Raw genomic sequence first — 22,927 nt, forward strand, 5'->3', positions numbered from 1 at the left:
GGGGCGGAGCGGGGCGGGGCGGCCCAGCGGGCCCACAGGTCCCCGGCCCTCCCGCCTGCCAGGCGCCGCCCGCGCCTCCTCCCCTTCCCGCTGCCGGACACCGAGTGGCGCGGCGGGGCCTCCGCGACGCTCAGCGCCCGCCGCCCACCGGCGGACAGGGCTGCCGCCTCAGCGGCCGCCAGGAGGCGGCTGGGCCGCCGCGCACCCGCCTGCCGCCGGGCATGAGCTCCGGCTCCCCCGGCGGCCGCAGCGGTGCTAGTGGCGGCGGGAGGCGGAGGAGGCGGCGGAGGAGGCGGAGGAGGAGGAGAGGGGGGAGCCCAGGAGCGGCGACCTTCGCAGGGGGCTGCCGCGGCGGGAGATGCTCTTGCTCCCAGCGGCGCCAGGAGCAGCATGTTCCCCGGTGCTGACAGCGCTAGCAGTACGGCCGGGCAGCCCGAGGCAGCGGGCGCCGCCGCCCCCTGGCCCGCTGGGCTCGCACGGCCCCGGCGGCGAGGCCGGCCGCCGCAGCGCCCCGGCGGCCGCCGCTGTGGCCGGCGACGGCGAAGAGGAGGCGGCAGAAGACGAGGAGGACGAGGACCCCGGCTCATCCCGCTTCGTGCTGGCGGCGGGGCTGGGGCTGCTGGCCGTGTCCGTCGTCCACCTGGGGCAGGAGCGGGCCGAGGCGGGGGGCGGCGGGCCGCCGTGCCTGGCCCTGCTGCTGCTCCGCATCGCCCTCTACGCGGGCTGCGCTGCCGCCGCCGCCGCGCTGGGCACCCTGATCGCCCTGATGTGTGGCGGCCGCCGCCGCCGCCTGCCGCCTCCGGACTTCGCCGCCGCAGCTCCGGTCCTGCGTGTGGCGGGGGTAAGTGGCCGGGAGCAGGAGAGGAGTGCAGCCGGGCGGGCGGCTTCCGCGACGCGGCCTCCCCTTCCCGGCAGCGGGAGAGCAGGGAGGAGGGGGACGGAGGTGGCGCGGCCCTCGCTCCCGCCGGGCCGCCCAAACCCGGTGTCCCGTTGTCCCCCCGTTGCCGAAGGAGTCTGTCCGCTCCCAGCCGCTCGACGGGGCTTTAAATGGGAAAAGTTGTGCTGGAGGCTGGCAGGCGTACAGGAAAAATCAAGACTGCTCTGAGAGAGACCTTCGGATTGCGGAGGGCTCCTGCGACAGTTTGTTGGCATCCTTTTCTCTCCTTCAGTTGAGATGTCATTAGTAAAAGAGAGGTGTGCTCAGAGAGCCAGCATAGTGCTGCATGAATGCATGCTCTGAAGTTGGACAGCTTCAGATGGTGTTTTCATAATGCCTTAAGGGAGTGCCAGTGTGTTCTGAAACTGCTGCAGACTTCTGTGTAAAACACAAATTTGTTTCCTGTACATTCTCTAAAATGTACTAATTTGTGCTTGTGAGCTCTTTGTAGCTCGCTGCTTAGTATTTTTTGGTTTCTTCTGAATGGGCCTGGGTAGTATAAGGTATTTGGAGACTGACTACAGGTGCTGGTCAAAATAACTTTCCTCCCATCCATGCACCTGCCCCCCAATGAGTCATCTGGTGCTCCGGAGCTGAGCCTAGACAGGCCTGAAAAACTGCTGCTGGAAATGAGGATCTGCCTTGCGCTGCCAGCTTGCAGGGATGTGGCATTTGACATCGCAGCTGGTGACGGCAGTCGAGTGCCCTTGGCCTCTCACTGATGAGTTGAAGACCTTGGTGGGGTGTGTTAGTGTGTGAAGTGCTGCAGTAGTAGACAGCACCACCTCAGTGCTATTTCACTTCAGTAGTGTCAGGCAGGATACCTGAGAGCAGTCTACAAAGACAAAGAAGCATAATTGTGCCACCTTGGCATACAGCCTAGCTGTTCTGGTGACCCAGTTCATTAAGTTTAGTACATGTACTCTTCCTGTTAGCAGCAAGTAAATAATGCTGTCGTTTCAGTGTTTCTGGGCTGCAGTCAATGCAGCTGAATTTGCAGAAAGCAGAGGGTGCTGACAGGGCAGAGAACCTGTTAGAAATCACTTGCTGGCATAGTTGGTTGTCTTTCCTTCTTGCCAATCAAATCAGCTAACAACCTGCAGTAGTAGTTCATTGTTCTTTGACCAAGGGAGGGAAAGAGCCAGTGTTTGTGAGCAATATGTTTTTCCAGGCCTGCATTTAATGAAAACTGGCAGGACATTATTGTCAGTAGAAGGGATCATTTGGCTGGAGGTTGGTGACTTCAATGAATAATACAACTTGTAAAGGTGCATTCAGGCTCTATTTGTGGTGGTTGGGTGTGTATGGTACTCATTTTGTCTTCTCAGTAGACTTTAAATCCTCTTTGCTTTGAAGACTCGACATACTCAGTTTTTTTGAAGGGAGCAAAGAATAGTGCGTATGAGTTTTAGAAATGGGGAAGTGCGAAGACGTAGCACACGAAAGTCAGCAACTGATAAGCAGAAGGTACCTATTCTGTGTGTAGTGTAGGAAGTGGGTACAGCTAGGGATTGTTCAGCTGTTTTTTTGTCATAGGAATGCTGGGAAACAAATGTGTGTTAAGCACCTGAGTATAGTAAAAGACTATATGCTTTTGTATTTCACCATTCAACTACTCTGCACGAAATAGGGAAAAAAAAAAAAAGAAAAAAAGAAAAAAAAGAAGAAAAATGCATCGGTAATAAATTCCTGTTGCCTTCAGATTTGCAAGATTAAATATTGCAGTGATAATGCCATAGCTCCAGTGACATTGATGTGCTGATATACTTAGCTGAACACCTGGATGTGTGTTAATATACTTTTAGGAGAATATATGGTCTACCTAGTACAAAAAAATCTTTATATAAACTTAACTGAAATCTCTCTCCCTGCTACTGCAATGAGGAGCAACTTTCATATTTGTGAAACAGCCAAACGATGGAAATCCTTTTAATTTGGGAAGCCAAGAATTGAAGAAAAAAAAATAATGTATTGCTTGCTTTCTCTCTCCCTTTGTGAAAAACATAATACATGTTCCACTTCTGTTCAGTGGTTTTAGAACTGTCCAGAAGCAAACACAGTCACTTCAGTATACTGTACCGTATGCACTTTCTTTTTGTGGTATGTTACTGCCTGTTATTCAACATGTTCTATTGTGTCCATCCATTGGATTCATATGCGTAAACAGTGCATACCTGCTCTTGCTTTTTGTAGTCTAGTATGTGGTATTTGTATTTATTGTAGTTCTATGGTATGTGTTCGTTGTTTCAGAAGGTAATTGAAATCTGGTATTTAAAAGCCGCTACTAAAGCAGCAGTACCTGCTGCTGCAACCCCTTTCCAGGATTCTTTCTTTACCCTTTCCCCGATTCAGTTAAAATTTTTCTTTACTTCTGCTTTTCACTGTTCTTAAAATTTAACCTGGCTGTATGAAAGAGACTGTCAAAAAAGGGTAAAATACCTCGCTCCTTTCTATTTAGAAGCTGTAATTCCAGGCAACTTACGGGGGTTTCTCATGCCTTTAGTTTTGTTGTTTTCTTTCTCATACAAAATGGCTTTGGGGCTGCAACGCTCATTGGCATACTTTTTCTGAACAGAATTTTGTATATGGTAAGTAGATTACCTAACTGGTTCTTCAGCGACATGTAGGTGAAGAAAATAATAGTGCCTATATAGTCCACGTATGGAAGTGTTGGCCATTCACTAAAATGTTTTTTGCAAAGTTTCATCCATACATTTATTTTTGAAAAATTTTGTACTGTTTTTGAGAAATTGGTAATCTTCTTATTGTGCATACTTTTATGTTTATACTGATTTATTATCACCCAGTCGTTACTCTTCCATTTTTCATAGAGCCTTATGATCCCGTTGTCTCTTCTGGAAGCCAGTAGAAGGATGACTGTAAAGCTAGAATTTCTTCAGCCTTGTTGCATCTTTTCTTCAAGAATAGGGAAGAACCCTCTGTTGGCCTAATGATTTAAAATATTTTTTTTTGTTTTGTTAGGAGAAAGTCCAATGGCTGGCATCTTGCTCTGCATGTGTCGTATGTACATAAACTCAAGGCAGATAGGTTCATTTTTTGTTCTCTTGAGTGAGTTTCACATTGGGGTTAACAAATGAAATACTAAGTGTTCGGTAATAAATATTTACTCTAGTGGCAGTCAAGCTCAGCTCTTGGAAGGTGAGTGGGAGTACTCTTTCAACTTCAGAGGGATTCGGATTGAGTTCTTTATGCTGTGCTGAAAAAAGAGCTTTATGTAAATTCTCAGCTCTGCAAGCACTTACTATGTGAGTTTAGTGCTGTTGATTTTCATGGACCTGTTCGTGCAAGCGAGCAACTTGGGTGAGGAAGTGCTGTGTTACAGGTTCAGAAGAGTAAGGTGTGTGCCTTTTTTACTTGAACTTGCTACTAGAGAAGCCATCTTTCCAAATGTGAAGCTGTGCTTTGTCCTAAATACTGTTTGTGTAACCCCTTTGGGACTTGAAAGGTGAAGACTTTCTGCTAAAGTAAGGTACCTCGGCAAGAGCATCTGAAATTTGCTGAGAACTGCAAAACAAGGTGCACAGTTTATATCCTCGTGATGAGATGTGCTTTCAACATAATCTTCCTGTATGTGAGAGCTGTGATCACAAGGTACATCTGGGTAGTCTTCTGGCTTCCACATAAAACTTTGTGTTCTTTCATATTTTCCTTGGAAAGAGAAGGGAAGAGAGGTGTACAGGCAACTCGTAATATTATATACTTATTAATTCAAGCACTTGCAGGCATTAATAATACTGGTAAATAGTTTCTATTGATACTACAACAGTGGGAGTCAAACAACTTGAAATTATATATTGTTATTGGTCAGGTATTTTTAAGCACTTCTCAGGAGCTTTTTGAGGACAAGATTGTTTGTGGTGGTGAAGGACAGCAAAATGCAAGACAGTGAAAAGGCATGGTGACCCAATTGTACTTTCATGAAAATGCCTGTCTCAAAGGGGATTTTAACTTTTCAAGTATCAGTAGACTTGTTCATACCAAAGATAGCCCTGGTTAGAGCATGGATCACCTCTTTAAATTCAAGCTTGCTACCTACGCTGCTTTTAACTTGTGTGGTTGTAGGGGAGGTGGCTTTGACTCATATGAAGAACCATGTTAACCAAATTAGTGGGAAGGGGAAGGAAAATGCTTTTTCCCACACTTCTAGCATGAGTTGCTTCGCTGCCCAAAAAACTGGTAGGACAGAGTTTTCTTTTCAGCTTAATGTTTTGACTCTGGTTCAAAGCAAAAACTCTGAAAAATAGAGTTGGATTATCAAATTAATTTAAATAAGTCAAAACCCAAGGATTACTTTATTAGATTTAAGTGCTGCATTTTAAATTCAGATTAAATGAAGGCTACTGTGTGTAGAGAATGATCTACCTAGTCTGTCTTGCAGGACTAATAGAAAAGTAAGTAATAAACAAGTTTTATTCTAGCAAAAATGGTACACTGGTTCTAACATCCTGGGTTTAGTTTCTTATGATTAACTGTTGCCAGTGATTTGGAGTATCTCTTTAAAACTCAAATATTTGGTCACTTGTTCACTTCTGTTTAGTAGCTCTCCATTTTCAGAAATACTTTACCCTGACTTTCTGGCCCGAGGGAGACATATGCAACTGTGTTTTATGTTCCTAAAAGCTTGTTCCATCCTTGAACATGGACTTTCTGTGAATCTGGCATTAATGCAGGGGCATGGGTAAATCTTTTCTCATTGAATCAGGTGGTTGTTGAAATGTCTGAATCCTGGAAGATAGTACTAGTTTTTGCTTGAGCTGTAGGAGGATGAGTTGTGAGATTATTGGAACTGGTCCGAGTGATTCAAATAGGATGGCAGCTCAACCTAAGTTGAGTGTCTGTCGTGGTATCCAAGCTGAGTGCTCTGTTCTTTTTCAAGGAACATAAGGGAAGCAGAGAGAAAAGACGCACAGTTTCATTTTCCTTCACTGTTGGACTTCTGCCATCAGATCAAGCTTGTGAAGGTAAGCTTGCAGGAGCCCCAGCAGCTGTAGGAAGTGGAAGGTTTTGCCATCTGTGGGCATCATTTCAAGCATGATGCAAAGCAGTTCCTGAGGTAATGAGCAGTTCAGAGCAACTGTGAGGGAGAGGAGAAACTTCCTAACTCCTTTCAATATTGATCTTTACACCTTAGTAAGCCTTCAAAAGCATTTATGGGGTTTTTATCAACCTAAACCAAGTGTGCAGTACAGTCTGTCTCATTCTCTGGTCCATTAGGGATTATTGGGGGTTCTGATATTGCAGGATTTCTACTGTTACTTTTGCCAGTCATTAGTCTCTGCTTGCTACTGTTCTGTCATGCTTGTTTTGGATCCTTTTGGGCTTGCAACCAAATACTCTGATCTACTGCCATTCTTCTAATTTATCGGTTGTTTCTGGGTTGAAAGGAGAGGATATGTTTGTTTGGTTTGTTTTTAACAGAACTGAGAGTCTGATGCTTTTATTCTTAGTGCTATCTCTTATATGGGTAGGTTAGCAATCCGCTTTTGATGATGCAGATGAGCTTACTACTAGGGAAGTAATGAAAAGGTAGCATTGCCTACCAATTTCAGGGATATTTTAAAACTTTAAGAGAATGTTGCATGAATTGCAAATGTTCACTTACAGTTCAGTGGAGGCTATTACATATATACATTTCTGCTACAGTTTATTTTTAGGGATCTGTGTAATAGCTGTTAATGCTAGGGATTTATAAGCTTTTTCAGAATTGAAGTTTTGTCAGGACTGTGCGAGTTGATTACCTGCAGGTATAACTTTGAAGTGATAACTTTATCCTCACAGGAGACTGATCTCAGGAAATGAACTGTTTTTCAGACTGTCTCTCACTTATTTGTCCCATAACTCCTTAGTGGTGGGTAGACTTAGTTTTCCCTGTATATTTTTATTCATCATGTGTATTTAGAAATTTCTTGTCTTTGTCATGCAAGCCTTTCTGTTTCCTTCCATTGTATCTTGTGTTGTTTTCAGCTCCGCATTGTATTGTGCTTGACATTTAATTTTCTTAACATTGTGTTAAATTAGGCTGCTTTTACCTTTGTAGAGACTGTTTCTCATTTGAAAAGGGGTTTATGACTGAGAACTAGTTCATTTCTCCTGATAACCAAGCCACGCGAAGTCAGTAAGGTGGTGATCTCATTGGGATCTTTCTGTCCAGGTCTCTGGCAAGGGAGTACTGAAGGTGGAACCAAAATCTCTGTAATAAGGTCAAGAGTGAAAAGATTTTTGCATTCAAGATATGCCTTGGGATTGAAAATACTATACACATGTATTAGAAACAATCTGGAAATAAAATCTGATCAAGTTTCTTCTTTTTGCCTGGTGTTGGTTCCTTGTGCTCTGCAAAGGAGAGCAACAAAATTTACCCAAGGAAGAGGCAGTTGTATAGAATAGAATATCCTTTCCCAAGCTACCACCTTAACTAATTTAAAAAAAATAAATAGTAATATTGTGTAGTTATAAGGGGAGCAAGCTTGTGTTGTGTCCATGGTACAGATTGACTGATCATATAAACCTCCCATTTTTTCCCCTATTAAGTACGCACAGTGAAAGAGGACAAGGTAATGTTAATAAAATCAATGATGACAATTGTGCATGTTTTGTGATGCTCTCTTAAAAAGAGAGAGCACCCTACCTTTGTGCAGTGAAAAGCTGTGTGGGAGGGAAGGTACAGCAACAGACAACGCAGGAGTTTGTGATTGTCAAGCTGAGACTGCAGCTGAGGCGTGAGTCTGTGTGCAGGTTTTTTGTGGCTTGCCAGCAATTCAGTCTTCATAGCACATGGCTTTTTTGGCCTTGAAGTATAGGCCATGGGTTCTTGTTGTCTTGTTTTTAATAGAGGAGGAGAGCGTGGAGATGTTTAGTATACTGACTGGGGCTGTATATGTACACTGAGAATTTATGTAAGCCTTTATTTTGGTGGTCATACTAAACATCACAGCAGAGAAAAATGCTGTATTTCTTGCTGTGCAGAAATTTGAATGCTAACTTACCCATTATTTCTTAGCTGTACTGATAGGAATGAAGGTATTACCTGAGGAAAGTGTCACTTTCATATTCTTACCTGTCTAGTATTATATGAAATCTCAAGTGAAGGAAGTTCTGCCCTGATGGTAAGGTTGTTATGCTACTAGTTTTATCAGTTTTGAATATGGTACATTTAAGATAGAAGTTCCCAATATAAGAAAAACGCAGTTTGTGTTCCAGAAGCTATGTTAGTGGAAATAAGATATGCTGATATTTTAAAATAATTTTTGAGATAATGATACTTAACATAATATGCTTTAAGTATGTTGATTTTTAAATTGGTAGTTATGGTATCCCTTAATATATGTAGATTAATACTTGATGTGACACGTTCATACTTGCTTTGCAATCTTAAATACCACTATAGGTATTAATTAAAAATATTAACTCTTGTGAACAGAAAATTTATTTTTGCATCATACATTGAAGAAATATTTACTACTATAAGAAATCATCTATCCAGATCAGTTAAAGGTGAATGTCTATCATCAAAGCGCAGTCTGATGTTAATATATGTTTTACAAAGAAAAGAAGAAAGTTAATAGGGCAGCAGTGGGTGGAGCAAGTAGCTTTGGGTAGCTGGATAATTCCTGTATGCTGAATTAGATGCAGTCTTTGCCTTTTAGATCAGTGATTAAACTTAATGGCTCAAACGCCATGCCTATTTATATTGTAGGATCTGTCCTGAGCTCTGTTCTAGTTTTGTTGTGATTGAGTTAATGTAATAGAAATAATTGTGGTTTTTTTCTCTGCTTCTGGCTTTAATTCCATAGCAGAGTAAGTCTGTGTGTGGTGTACCTGTAGCATGTGCCTGGCTTTCTGCTGTTAAGTTTCAAAAATTGCATTTGATGATTCGGTGTTGTGAATGGGTCTCGATATTGGAAGGTACTCCTGTGTTGTTCGTGCTTTGCCATTTATTTTGCATAGTTACGGAAACAACTTCTTAATTCTTCATTATTTAACATTCATAGTTTTCTTCATCATTCAGATTACTTAAATTGTTTAAATAAATAAATGACATTAACTTAGTTTTTGCATCTGTAGGTTCTTGAACCTAAGAAAAAAATTCAGGCTCAATGCCAGCCTTGAGGTTTTTTTTCTGGGCCTTTCAGACTGTTGTTTTCTGCATCTTAAATAATTCTCAGAAGTTTCAAACAATGAGTATTGTTTGGAAGTCTCCATGAAATACATACGTCCTTTTTTTTCAGCCTATAAACAAAGTCAAAATTGGGGAAAACTTGAACTGTTCCAGGAAACAGGCTTCCCTGTTAGCAACCTCATTCTTTGCACGTGCTTTTGAAATGTGCTTCACCCCTACCCCTTCAAGTAATTTTGTCAAGCCTTATTTAAGTTTCAGTCTGATTTCTGCCTGCCTTCAACAACAAACTGTTACGGAGTGGAGCCCATTTTTTATTACTTCTATTTTTTAAAAAAATTTTGGTAGTGGATGTGATAGTGCAAGTCAGGACTAATGGGAATATAGCAAGTTTTATTCAGTATAAAAAAGCATCTAAGCCAGAGCTCTGACTGTTAAATCTATTTACGAACGTCTTTGGCTCAGTCAGGATTATGCCAACTGTTTCATGAAATGTAGCACCATTTTCCTTTAGATGAGTGATGTGAAAAAAAAATAATGAAAACATTCAAGTCTAGGCTTTCTGACTGATCCTGTTCTCTGTATATGCCCTCCATCAGACTTGAGGCAGAGGTGGGAAGAAAATCTTCCAGATTCCAGCAGATTCCAGAAGTGAAATCTGCTGAAATCCTCTCAGCTGTTAGAGCTGAGTTTGGGCTGTGAATCTTCATAAATCTTTCTCTTATCACAGGTGCTGGTACACCTGTGTTACCAGGTTGTTACTGTTGGTTTTAAGGTGTTTGTTGCTGTATGTCAGCTGACTCAGGGGTACTTGCTTACTTAGTTAATTCATCATTATCGTTGTCACAGAAATGGAATTTTTTTGAAAGCAAATCTAAGCTACCAGGACTTGATTCTGCTAAGTGCAGGTTGATAAGACTGAGAGGAAAAGGAATTTGATCAGCTGTTTAAGAGAAGGCAACTTAAGATCTGATCCATTATCAGTCACTAAATTCAATTAACAGTTCTCTGAAGGATCATCAAGAATCATAGAAGACTTTGAGTTGGAAGAAATGTCTGGAGGGCATCTAGTCCATCCTCCTGCTCAGAGTGAGTCCATCTAAGATTGCTCAGGGCTTTCTCCTGTCGATTTCTGAATATCTCCAAGGATAGAATTATAGAATCATTTAGGTAGGAAAAGACCTTTGAGGTCATCAAGTCCAACTATTAACCCAGGACTACCAAGTTCATCACTAGACCTAAGTACCACATCTATGCGTTTTTTAAACACCTCCAGGGATGATGATTCCACGACCTCCCTGGGCAGCCTGGTCCAATGTTCGACCACCCTTTCAGTGAAGAAATTTTTTCTAATATCCAACCTAAACCTCCCTTGGTACAACTCAAGAAGTGACAGGACAAGAAGAAACTGCCTCGCATGGGAGAACAGACTGACACACACCTGCCTACACCCTCCTTTCTGGTACAGCACCCCCGTTCTGGTATTTGATCAGCCTCAAAATAGTTTTGACTTGTAATTGATGGGAATTTCCAGTATTGCAACCTTGCATATTGTCCTGTGCATCTGCAAGAAGAGTCTGGCTCCCTCTTTGTACCCTTTCATTCAGTAATTGGAGACAGCAATAAGGTCTCCCTGAACTGTTTTTTCTTAAGCCTGAGCTAACCCGACCAATGTAATTCTACTGCATTTAAACATTTCTGTTTATGCAAATATTAGATTTTCCATCTACTCTTGAAAACTTGTTTTTAAACAAAGTTGAAACCTTGTTTTTAAGCAAGGTTTGTTTCTTGTTCTGCTTTTCCTCCAGACCATGTGGTGTATGCAATATCTGTGAGTGTGGAAAATTTCTCGGAAAATCTGATATCCCATGTATCTTCCTTTGCCCTGCAGTAATTACTTTTGTGCAGCAGCAGAATCATCATTGCTGGTGGTGGTATTCACTTACCTTTTAAATTATTTGTGATCATTTGTCTTACTACTTCCCGCTAAACACTGATGTTACTTTTTGGTTTTTTTTTTTTTTTAAATGAAAAGCCAATGCCTTTTAGAAGGCAAACATACCAATCATAGAGGGCACTGTCAATGAAATACATTTTTGCAAGCTGAAATGTGAGTTTGTCTTGGTATTTAAGAGGCAGCATTTCCCTGAGGCAGTAATTGTCTTGCTCTTAACATGAATTTTCAAGGTGGAAATATAAAAGGATCAGTTCCTGCTCTGTGCAGTTGTGTAGACTGGATGGTTGGGTGGTGATGTGGAGCAAGGTACTTGCAACCATGGATCTCCTCTGAAGTTTTGGGGTTTTTTTTGGGTTTTTTTTTTTGTTTTGTTCCCTCTGCTGTAAAGAAGTCTAACTGAGGCAGGTAAGGAGGCAAAAGTAAGAGTTCAGCATTTATAATTTTCTTATGTCAGCTTGTATTTAAACTACTTTTGAAAGGAGTAATTTCGCTAGTGCTTTGTGAGAGCACTTACTGATGCCTTAGGCAGAAAAAACCCACTTCCTGCAAACTGTGTACAAATGAGAACTGCTGGTGCCTAAGTTAGGGGCTTGAGGTTACTGACCTCTATGCATGTATGACTCAGTTTAGGAGAAGGATTAGTCTTGTAGGATACCTAAGCTAAGGAAGATGAGTATGTTGAGCATAGAGCTTCAGTGAGGATTGTGGCCTTCTGTTGAGGAGTGTTTTCTTCAAAGACCTGAGTGACTTTGCTTACTAGAGGTTTCTGAATCCCTTCCCCCTTCCCAAATGTTTAATGTTTCTGTGAGAGTGTCTCTTCTCTTTTTAAATTGGGGTGGTTATGAATCATCTGATTTCCTGCTGCAAATAAAGCATAAAAATCCTGAAGTAATTGTGTGACACAGCTTTGTGGGGAGGAAGCACAACAGCGTTAGCAATCAGAGGTGGTGTGTTTGGGCCTTACAGATATTGTTGTATTTTGCAGCTGTTTAGGTGGTATGGTTTAAGCTTTTACCAGTATTGTGTTCAGGTAAAAGGGGGCCGTGAAAATCTGAAATGGTTCACTAATCAGATAATACTCTGTTCCTACCCTTACATAACTATAGTTTTGGTAATAAGGAGGGTTACAAATGGAGGTAAACATGCTGAACTCTTACTGTTCTTGCCGTTGATAGTGTTGTCAAGGGGGGGGAAAAAATGGCTGGAAGACCACAGCCATGGTCTCAACTGTGCAGTTGAGTCTAGCACTGTGCAACTGGGAGAAGTCTAGCAAGTATTACCGTGTTCACCCAAAAGCTGAAACAAATTAACTGTGGATGGAAGGAGGGCATTCAAGGCCTGGAAAGAATCTATGGCAGTGCTGTGTGTTGGAAATGAGCAAGTCTGAAAAGCTTTATATTTGCTGTTAGTGTAGTGCTTAGACTCCTTCATTGGTGTCCCGTTAGATGTGCTTCATACTAGACACTATATGCGTGTATCTGCAGTAGAAGAAAAACATATTACACCAAAATACACTAATAGCCTACAAATTGGCTGAAATAATGGCATACTACCTTTAAAAACAGTGTTTTAACTTAATTTCATACTGCTTGCTTATTCTCTATTTAGTGAATGTTGGATGGATTGGGATGTTTCTGAAGTGGTCTCGTTACTGAGGAGATTCTGAACTCCCATCAAGGGGAGTGAAGTAAGCTGAGTGGCAGTGGGGACAACTTCTATTTCTGATTCGAATTGTACTCCTTTCTATATAAGGACCATGTGAATCATGTCTTTTGTCTATGCCCTGAAAAATGTTTCTCCGTCTGCCCACCTATTTATGCACTATAAAAGCTAATACTCCAATGTAGACAACTATTCATATAGTACGGCAGCTTAAAATTCAGTGGCCAGAAGTGCCTTTGAAGGAAGAAGCCCAAGAGAATGTGAACCAAATTTACTGTAGGAGATATAAGGGCTTCACTTTCATTTTAAAAATCGTTTATGAGGCTAAATGAAGTCCATTGTGACAGTAGGATGCAATGATGTTCTATTTTCTGTTGATCTATCTTGGAGATCTTAGAAAGCTATGAAAATACTGAATAGGTGAGTTCCAGTTGTTTTATTAAATGCATGTCCTATTGTTAGTGCATTGAATTGCAAGTCAATACAGCTCTCCTCTACCAAAAATACAAGATACCTGGGAAGTTGTACAGTGTACAATATATAAAAATGGGTGTTAATATGTGCTTAATGAGCAGTGTAGAATAACCTCACAGACAATTAATACTTGTCCATTTTAACCATATGGGGTGACAATGTCTAAAGACCAAATGATACACTACTGTCACCTTGAATTCCAGTTTTATTCCTTCCATCATTTTTTGGTTTATTCCTTCCTCTTACGATGCATGTTCTCTTTAAATTTCAGAGTAATTGGTCCGGAAGCTCCCATGATTCAGTCCAATCTAGGAGAGTGGTCATTTCTCACAACATGGATAAAGCACTGAAAGAAGGTAAGTCTTAACTTAGACAAAGGAGCGTTAAACTCTGAATATTTTTTTGTCCTCTTAGCAAACCACATGACTGCACAATAATCCACAATTTTAGAATATGACACTGATTTCTTCCTTGATATAAAAGTGCAAGGTCTTGGTCTTCCCAAGAGGTCCACTGTAGTAAGTAGTGTGCTGATGTTTTTGCAATTTAGCTGATACCTTGTCATTTTAGTGGCTGTTTTTTACAGAAGTATATGGGTCCTTAATGCTTCTGCATTAAAACAAAAAGATAGCATTTAAAAGATTCTTGATTTGATTTTCCTGAACTGATAAATCCTGTAGACCCTTACAGTCTTCTATTTAGTGCAATTCTTGCCATGAAAACTGAATCTAAGATCAACATTTGAATTTCTGGCTGATACGGTTTATGAATTCTGTGGATCGTTAGTACATTCACTAGGATTTGGATTGTAAAATGTGAACTATGATCATATGGATTTAAAGTATCTTATTTACAATTCTTTATTTTAAAGAATAACTCCTACTGCATGCATTTTTTTTTTCCAACTGAATCCTGGTAATATAAAATATTGTAGAATTTAGGATAGTGTCAGTTTGAAGTACGAAATAATGAAAAAAAAAAATTGCTTCAAAGAGTATGCTAGGTCGGAGTGTAAAGATGATGGGGGAAACTAGCTTGTATATTAAAAGAAGAAAACATTTAAAGAGTTGTGTATTGTAGCTTTTAGAATATATTTGTAGTATTTGATGTGATTTCAGTTGTATATTTTTTTCCCTTATCTTTTTTCACATCTGGAGAGTGTATTTTAAAATTATCATTGCTTTAAAACAGGTTGGTTGTCTTATGAAAACTTCTTGGGATGTGTTAGTTTTTGAAGTTACTTTTATGAATAGCTATTAGCAGTATACGTAGCTAAAATATAAAAATCCTACCGTATCATGTTTCTGTGAAGGTGAACTATGATACTATAATTTCATTTTAGGCAGCATTTTCATCTGGAATTAGTGAGATTATAGGATTCTTAATGATGTGAAAAGGATAGTAGAGTCTAAACATTACATATATGAAACAAGCACAGACAAGTTGTTTGCTTTATTCACTCACACGCATACTTTACATTTTGGATAACCTGCCGTGGAATCTGAAGCGAAGGCTTGACATAATTAGCACAGAATTGGAGATAGTGGGGTTATTTGGAGACAGATAACAGGTATTGTGGAATACTGGGGAAAACATAGTTGTGTTACACTTCCTTCCTGTTATTTGCACATACGAGTAACTCGTGTCTGTAAAAAATATAGGAACTGTCTTCATCTAAGGTATTTATCCCATAGATTGTTCAGATGCATGCATGAGTCTGTCCTTAGTAAGGCTGAAAGTAAGTTAACAGTATTTAGGTGATTCATTTTTATGGAGTTAAGGATGTTCTGTTGTGACAGCTTACTTGCCTTTCTGGTATTTCTTTTCAGAGTAGCTTTTACTCTCCATTCTCACTCTGAATTTTGGAGAGCAAATGTGTCGGATTTGGTTGTATTTCTTCCAGGCCTAAGTGACAAAGCCAACTGCTCTTCTGTTAGGTGGTTTGACAAGGATGAGACTGTACCTTTCACTCTACCACACAAAGACTTGAGCAAGTGTTTCGATTTTGGAAGGAGTCCGAGTCAACAAGTTTGAGATACTGAATGAATCACAAAAGAAATACTTCACTTGTTAGAGTAAAACGATTGGTCTGTCTGAAAATAGACAGGATACATTCCTTGCCCTGTGACAGTTCTGAAATTTGTAGTTGTCTTGATATTACGATTATTTTTTCTTTTAAAAGTGCATGGTTAGATAAAGCTTTATTACTAATGATAAAAAAAAGTGCTGTCTTTATTTCTGTTTCCAGTCTTACACTGATGAAGATGAAAGTATTTGTAAATCCCAGGAATTTTTGCCGACTTCTTGCTGTCTATATGTAACATGCTGTTCAAAAAATGTTTTAAAAGGCCTTACTCATTTAATTAGGAGACACTCATTTCTCCTGAGGTTTTAATCTTGGAGACCAGTTCAGACTCCTACTGCCACTTGAGATGTTGAGTAGGTGTTGTCAGATTATCATAGTCAATGGTGTTTTGCAGTGTTCTTTTAGTCTGATTTTACTTCTCTTTACATTAACTCAGAGATGCAACGATAACTTGTTCGGAGGAGGTAGCATAATCTAATTTCAGAAATGCTATTACAGGTTATGAAGAGATGGCCCTTTGGTTAATTCTGACTCCTTAAGTTTGCGTAGAGTTTACTGTTAGTTGCTAGCTATCTTGCACCCCTCAAAAATTGCTTGTTGGCACTCACTCAGTCATGCCATGCTTTTGGTGGTGCTACAGCCAGTCTGTAGGGATTTTTCTCTCTGGGTTTAAAAGTTGCTTTCCTGAGGTAGAGTGGTATGTCTCACTTGACAAGCTGTCACTTGCTTTACTGTGTTTTTCCTGATGTTCTCATCATAATCTGTTAATGGAGTTGAAAGAATAGATAGCAGTCATCATCCTTAGTTTTAACTAAAGGAGTCATGCATGTTTCGATTTTAAAACCATCATTCTGATTTCAATAAAATTAAAAACATGATGGTGGTTAGATAGGTTTCTTGTGATGGTCATTGGCTGATAATTGTTGCGTGTGTCGTGGATACCTTCTTGTCTTGCCAAAGCCTGTGTAAGTGTTGTTGGGAATTGTCCTTCTACAGTGTTAGTCACTTAGTGCCACCAAGAAGGGACTCCTGCTTGCATTGGTTTACAGCTCAGTTCTAAACTTTTTTCCTATCTCCCACTGACGACAGAGTAGTATAAAAAGATGGTGATTCAGAGTGCTACTTCATTCTGAGTTATAGTATACTTGTAAAGGTGAGGGAAAGCTGCAGATTAGCCCTGCTACTGTGAGGTGTGTTTTATGAAATCTAAGTGCTCAAAATTAGAGCAAACGTAACATTATAACAAGATTTTCCTTGTTGAATATGGCAGAAAGAGAAGGCCTTTTTTGTTCTAAGCTCCTGAGTCCCTCTTTCAGCTGGTAATACTTGAGTGACTAACACAGAAATGTTGTTTTCAGGGTTTTTTTCAACCTTTTTCTCCATAGATTGATTTGGTTGTTCTTTTGCTTTCGTTTATCTTATGTGAAGAAAAGATGACCCACTCTTAAGATAATTTTAGCCTTTTGACATTTCCTGTTGCATATCTGGTAGCTTCATGTTTTCAGCCCATATCATATGGTAGTTAAGGAAGGTGTCTCTTAGGAGAGACTGCTTAGTCAAGACTCATGCTGCTGTCGCAGCATACAGTCTGGGCTGAAGGCTGTAGCTGTCAATGAGACTTACCTGCCCTGTGTGTAGCCATTCTTCCAGGAACTTAATTTAATCTGCCATTTTTATTGTCCTGTATCCTGTGGTCTTTTTGTTATTATTCTTTTGCCCCCTATTGTGCGGTCTTTTTGTTATTCTTCATAGTCAGGCTTTGTTTTTACTGCTCTAGTAGTGCCAGGCAAATTGGTCTCCGTATTACTTACCTGCTTTACTGGATAATTTATGAGTCAGTAAAACAGTGTGGGCCATGGTGCAAATGCCAGCAAACCTCCACTGGTGAAATTCTTCTGCTGTGAAAATTGACTGTTTATTAGTTTTCTGTGTTCCTCGATTCTTAAAATATTTAATGCCAGTGAGCCAGCTCTTCTTTCATTGTGACTTATCTTCCTTTAACCCTGTCTTGAGGTGACCTTGTTTGAAATATTTTTGGAATTTAATTAGATTGTATCTGTGGATCAGATCTTGCCTGTCTGTGTTCTTATTAACCCCTTAGAAGAATCCTGTTTAGGATGTAAGGCAGGACTTCCCTTTACAGAAAGCGTTTTTTCCCATCTATCTCATTTCCCAACTTAAGATCCACACACTGACATTTAGGAAAAAAACACAGTAGCTTCTGCCACTCTTTATTTGAAAAACTGTATTCATTTTTCACAGCTCTCAAAAAATGAGTTGTTTGGGTCCAAAATACAAGCAAGACTTAATTTGAATTCATATTCTCTCTGCTACCAGGATTCAAACGCTTGGAGCTTAAGAACTCTTGGCAAAGGGTACATGGGCAAAACTATTTGAACAGAAATATGTCTGATTTTTTTTAATCTTTGTAAACACTTTTTTCTCTATTTTTTAATATATTTGGAAATTTCTATGTGTTTTCTACACATAATTATTAAAGAAGCAAATGTCAAGAAGATATTAAAAATAAACCAAACAATGTGGAATGGGAGACTGTCAGGGTAATGTTCCCTTTTGCAGGTGGGCTATCCATCTATGCACAATGATAACATCTAGTCTATTAAACTTAACAGTTTTGTAGAGTTTGATTAATGTTTTGAAAGGCAAGTAAACCAAGAAATGCTAGTGTTTTCCTAGCACAAACTTCAACAAGAGAACAGAGAGATCTATAAATCACTATCATTAGTGACTGGGGCAGGTTCCTAGTCACTGAAGTCTGGCCATTTATGCAGTATTTTGCCAGCCTTTAACACCATGGTCTAAATAAAGATTTAGTGGGCATGAGAAACTTCAATAAAGACAGATAATACTAAGTATAAAACTTCATCATCTTAATTTGTATTGTATAGCTAAAATATAATAAAATATAAAATACAGTAAACAAATAATGGCCTTTATCTCTTTAAATTTAGAAATCAATGTCTTGGAAATGATAGAGGTGCATATTCAAAGTATTTATTAGCAACTTTTAGGGACTTCAGTATAGGGGCTTTAATATTTTAGTTTGATTTTTGAGGATGAAGATAAGGTACTTTTTGGTGTGGTTTGGTTTTGGTTGGTTTTTTTTGGTTTTTTTTTTTTACTGAATTGGCTTTTGGCGGGGGGAAAAGTAGTAGCTGTAACAAATAACTAAGTATTTAACATTTTCTTCTATAGAACAGTTCTTTGCCAGGTAATTACAGTGCTATAGTCTGTCATCTTTTTCCATTAAATTTTTATTGAAAGTATTTTTGTTCAAGTATATCTTATGATAACCACATCACACATGTTAAATGTAGTGTTGTAGTAGCACAGCATTATAATAACCTTTCTTGACTCTGGTGGTTTCCCTATGCAGCTTCTCAACACAATTCATATTAATGTTGCATTTCTATTTTACAGATTGCAATACTTGCTGTTGCAGCAGAACTCAAGCTGGTGTTGTAGCTCTACTTTCTCTTCTGCTGTTTATAGTCACAGGAGAGTTGGATTTGACTGTAATTTAATATAATGATTCTGGTCTCTCCAGTGTTTTCAGGAAAAGATATTTCCTTCTTGCTTGAATCTTGGAAGTCTGTGTCTGCATTTGCATAAGGAGAATATTTCTGGGGGTTTTTTGAATGGTGTTTTGGGAAAACGGGTAGGAATTTAGTCCTTGTTATTCAGACTTCTATGTTATTTTTCATAGAGTTGGGTAATGAATCTTAGCAGCATAAAACTTTATGTAAATCTCTGCAAATTTCATGTTTGAACCTGGTCTGATCTAGTGGCTTTTGTGGTACCGCAGAACCTCATGAATGAATGAATGTGGAAGAAGAAGAGAGAGCAGTTACTGTAGACCTGTGTGGGGTTAGGAATGAAGTAAGGACCTAGAGGAGGTGTCCTCACTAATCTCCACACAAGCTTCTGGCTCTCTACTCCCAACGTTTTAGTTTACAGTCTTTAAAAAGAGTAGTTGAAGAGGCTCAACTGCACATTCACACGTTAGTTGGATTATAACAACTGGGGACTTGGATCTTGTGAACTAACTTAGAAAACCCAGTAGAAGTTTCTACAGTTATGCACTAGACTCATTGCTGTCACTGCATCTGATTTGATCAGAAGAAATTTGTTTGATGATTGTAGAGACCAAGTTAGTGGTAGTAATGTACTGTCCTGAAAGTGTGTTCTGCTTTTCTTATTTTCTTGTATTCTGACCGGTTCTTTTCAACGTTTTAGGGAGCGTGCAGTGTAAAAACAATGAGAGTAAATGCATGGGCAGATTTCTCCTCTGAAGGAAGCAAGTTGTGCTCTATCTTACATTTGTTTTCTGTATTTCTTCAAAGTGCTGAAAGAGGCACCGGTTGCATAGATAGGCATGAAACTAAAGCAGCAGCAGTACATCATGGCCAGGATGCATCACATGCGCATGAGGCAGTGTCTTACACTAGCACAGACTGCTGTTAGTGTCTGTAGCGGGTGTCCTTTAAAAAAATTTCTTTAACAGAGACCTAAAAGCTGTCTCATTAGTAATTTAGGCATACATTCTAGGCTCTAAAGTACCCCAAATTTTGTAGAGGACAGCATGGCTGAACTGTTGCGATGCGGGAAGGGCAACAAGGCTCAGAAAGTGAGCATGTGAAGGAAGGGATTTGTATAAGGTAGGTGAAGGAAAACATGGTTTAAAGTTGGATAATCCATTTAAGGTATTGAAAGTGTGTAAGTGGCAGAGGGAAACAGAAGTGAAGTATTTCATACCTGCATGACTTACATTTTGGTGATGATTGGTAATCTTTTGCCTTTAGTTTGCTGTTGCCACTAGATTTCATGGTTCGTTCACGTTGATACACCTAGATGAAGAACCATACCATCATCTTGCTGTGTCTGATCAGGAGTCTTCCTACCGTAATAGATCTTGCTTCAGGTATTTCAGTTGGGAGTATAGTAAAGTTGCAGGAGTTGTACTCTCTTTAATACTTTACTAATAAGTATTGCTATATGTTTGAATGTTGTGCTTTGCCAGAGCAGAGAGACTTAACATTGGATGTGCGGGGATTATAGAGTGAACTAGGAACTGAGCTCATCTTGGAGAGGAGTTGCCTAAAAATACAGTAATAAATTAAGGGTCAGTGGCAATAGATCTATGTTCTGAAAAAGAATATACTTTAAGGGATCGAATTACAAGTTTTCTTCTGGTTTTGTTGAGTTCTGCCCAATAGATACGTGTAGGAAGCACCACTCTATACCAGGACTTGGTGGCTTAGGCAAAAGGTGCTGAAGAAATAACGCTGCTTTGCACCCTTGCAAAGAGTAGAGAGGGTGTCTGTAAGAAAATCTGAAAAAGTCATTATCTGGCAGTGATGACTGTAATAAATACCACAGTGCAGTGTTCTGCATGCACTTGAGAAATTACGGGTCTCCTGTAGAGTAGATGAAAAGGAAAAATCCATGCTGTGATTGGTTTTCCACAGCATTTCAGGTATTGCAACAGAAGAGAGTTAACTAAGCTATAACAAAAAGGTGGTTGCAGAAGGACATGGGGACAGCTGTGGAAAAATAGATACTTAAAATGTGTATTGTGATGGGAGACGAGATAAGTAATAAACTTAAGTTTTTAAAATGCTGTTCCCCTTTGCTCTTTAGTGTATTAAGGGATTATCCCTCAGCTTGCTTATCAGAAGACTGCTACCTTTTATAACTGTTTTTAGTGCTCTGTAGATTTTTTGGGTGAGAGTTTTCAATTAAATATGATTTCTTCTGTTTTAGAGAAGTAATGAAATTGGATATGTTTCAACATTGGAAGTGTCCATCCTGCAGTATGGCTCTGCATATTTTTGTTTTCTCTCCTGGATTGGAAAAAAGAATCAAAACTACTCCCCCCCCCCCAATAATTAATTTAAAAGCCTTGAAATGACTTAGCAAAAGGCTTTTAACTATATTTTTCAGCATACTCAGTGAAGTGACTCAGTTTCTCTATAAACCTGAGGAGGTTGATTTATGAAGTATTTGACTAGAAGTTTTTATCAATTTTAGCATTTTGAAATGTTTTTAACAAGGTAATGTTGGATGAGGTCTGCTAGTATTTCAGGCAGGCAAAAGTATTCAACTTAAGTTGTTCTGTTATTAGTTCACTGTCATGATGGTGGGGAGCTTTTTCTAGGTTACTCGGCTGCTGAAGAAACAACTTCTGTTGAAGTGGAAAGTAAGAAATAGTGGAGTCACATGATTACTTTGCACCACGGGTTTATACTGACAAATAAGATGTACTTCTGGTATAAAAAGCCAAAGCTGCTCAGATTATCAGGCACATGGCTTATTTTCCCTGTGCTCATTCAGTTATCCCTCTGATAGATGCAAACTGATTCTGCCTTCTACCCCAGCTTTTTCCCCACCTTGTAACTGTTAAACACAGCTCATGTGCTCCCTGAACAGCTCCTCCTCCCCCCTAGACCTCCAGGGACATGTGCTACAGTGAAACATCAGTAACACTGGCAGCACGCATACATTGTCAAAAAGGAAAGTCAGAGCAGTAGAAGATGGTGTTGCCATGGGACTTGCATTTACAGTAATCTTGGTTATTGCTTGTAGATGCGGTTTGGAATACCTCATCGTTTTTGAAGTTCATGCTGTCTTGCTAATCTACTTGTTCTCATCTTAAGCTCTTGTGATCCTATAATGTACTTTCTGCAGTGTTGTTCCGTATTGTATATGTCTTTTGAAATCCAAAAATTCCACTACCTCCCTTTCTAACTCTGGCTTTGGAGTGGAGGCTGTTGAATTCCTCTGTAGAGAAGGCTGGTTTCAGTCTGCAACAGCCTAGACACAGTCAGATCATATATGATGGTTCATATAACCAAATCCACTGTTGAGAGACAGGTATTAGTTTGTGGTCTGTGTGAGCAAGTAACCTGACTGAGCAAATCCACTTACAAGCTTTGCTTTGCAAAGTGACCTCCAGTAACCTGTTAGGTGTGTGTTTCTGTAACTTTGCCAACCCTACTTTCTTTGGCAAGAATTTAAACCCAAAGAAGAAGATAAGTAACATATTACCCATCTAATTTTTGAGGAGGAGGGTGGAGGTTGAAGCTTTTTCTTTCTTGATGTGCCTTCCCCTTTTGCAATGTTTGCTATTCACTGTTTTGTTTCTCCTTTCAGTGTTTGACTACAGCTATAGAGATTATATCCTGTCCTGGTATGGGCAACTCAGCAGAGATGAAGGACAGCTGTACCAGCTGCTATCTGAAGATTTCTGGGAGATTGCCAAGCAGCTGCGACAGAGGCTGAGTCACATTGATGTAGTTAAAGTTGTTTGCAGTGATGTAGTGAAAGCTTTATTCTCACACTTCTGTGACCTTAAAGGAGCCAATACCAGGTAAAAACAAAACTCTGCATTTCATTGGCATTTTCTGTTTCTCTTTTTACTTTCAGATGTGCTACATCAAAGTAATGAAGAGTGTAATGCTTTTGTAGGCAACCGGTAAAGAAAACGGTTCAAGTTTATTACAGATTAGGTTTTACAGATCAAGCAGACTTCAGTGCATCTATAAGATCTGTGGAAGGAAACACTTGTCCGCCTTTTTCTCAGAGTTCGGATTCACTGCTGTTTGTTTTATCCTTGAGTCCTTTGCTCACGGTAGGAGGTGGGCTGTGTGAGCA

At 39.9% G+C, this 22,927-nt stretch overlaps 1 protein-coding gene across 2 annotated transcripts in view; it reads left to right on the forward strand.

Moving 5' to 3' along the window:
- The first annotated feature begins 85 nt into the window (after positions 1–85).
- The window catches only part of SNX25 (sorting nexin 25), an 88,254-nt gene continuing 65,412 nt past the window's right edge, over positions 86–22,927 (forward strand). Inside the window, exons 1-3 of one of the 2 annotated variants that reach the window (XM_040607451.1) lie at positions 86–841; positions 13,439–13,523; positions 22,427–22,643. In XM_040607451.1, the coding sequence (XP_040463385.1) occupies positions 359–841; positions 13,439–13,523; positions 22,427–22,643 (785 nt within the window). In that variant the 5' untranslated portion in view covers positions 86–358. Of the gene's footprint in view, positions 842–5,900; positions 5,920–13,438; positions 13,524–22,426; positions 22,644–22,927 lie in introns of those variants that run through there. The other variant, XM_040607534.1, reaches the window with a different exon arrangement.

The sequence above is a fragment of the Falco naumanni genome, chromosome 1 (assembly GCF_017639655.2).
Source record: "Falco naumanni isolate bFalNau1 chromosome 1, bFalNau1.pat, whole genome shotgun sequence".
In the NCBI taxonomy this organism is placed as follows: domain Eukaryota; kingdom Metazoa; phylum Chordata; class Aves; order Falconiformes; family Falconidae; genus Falco; species Falco naumanni.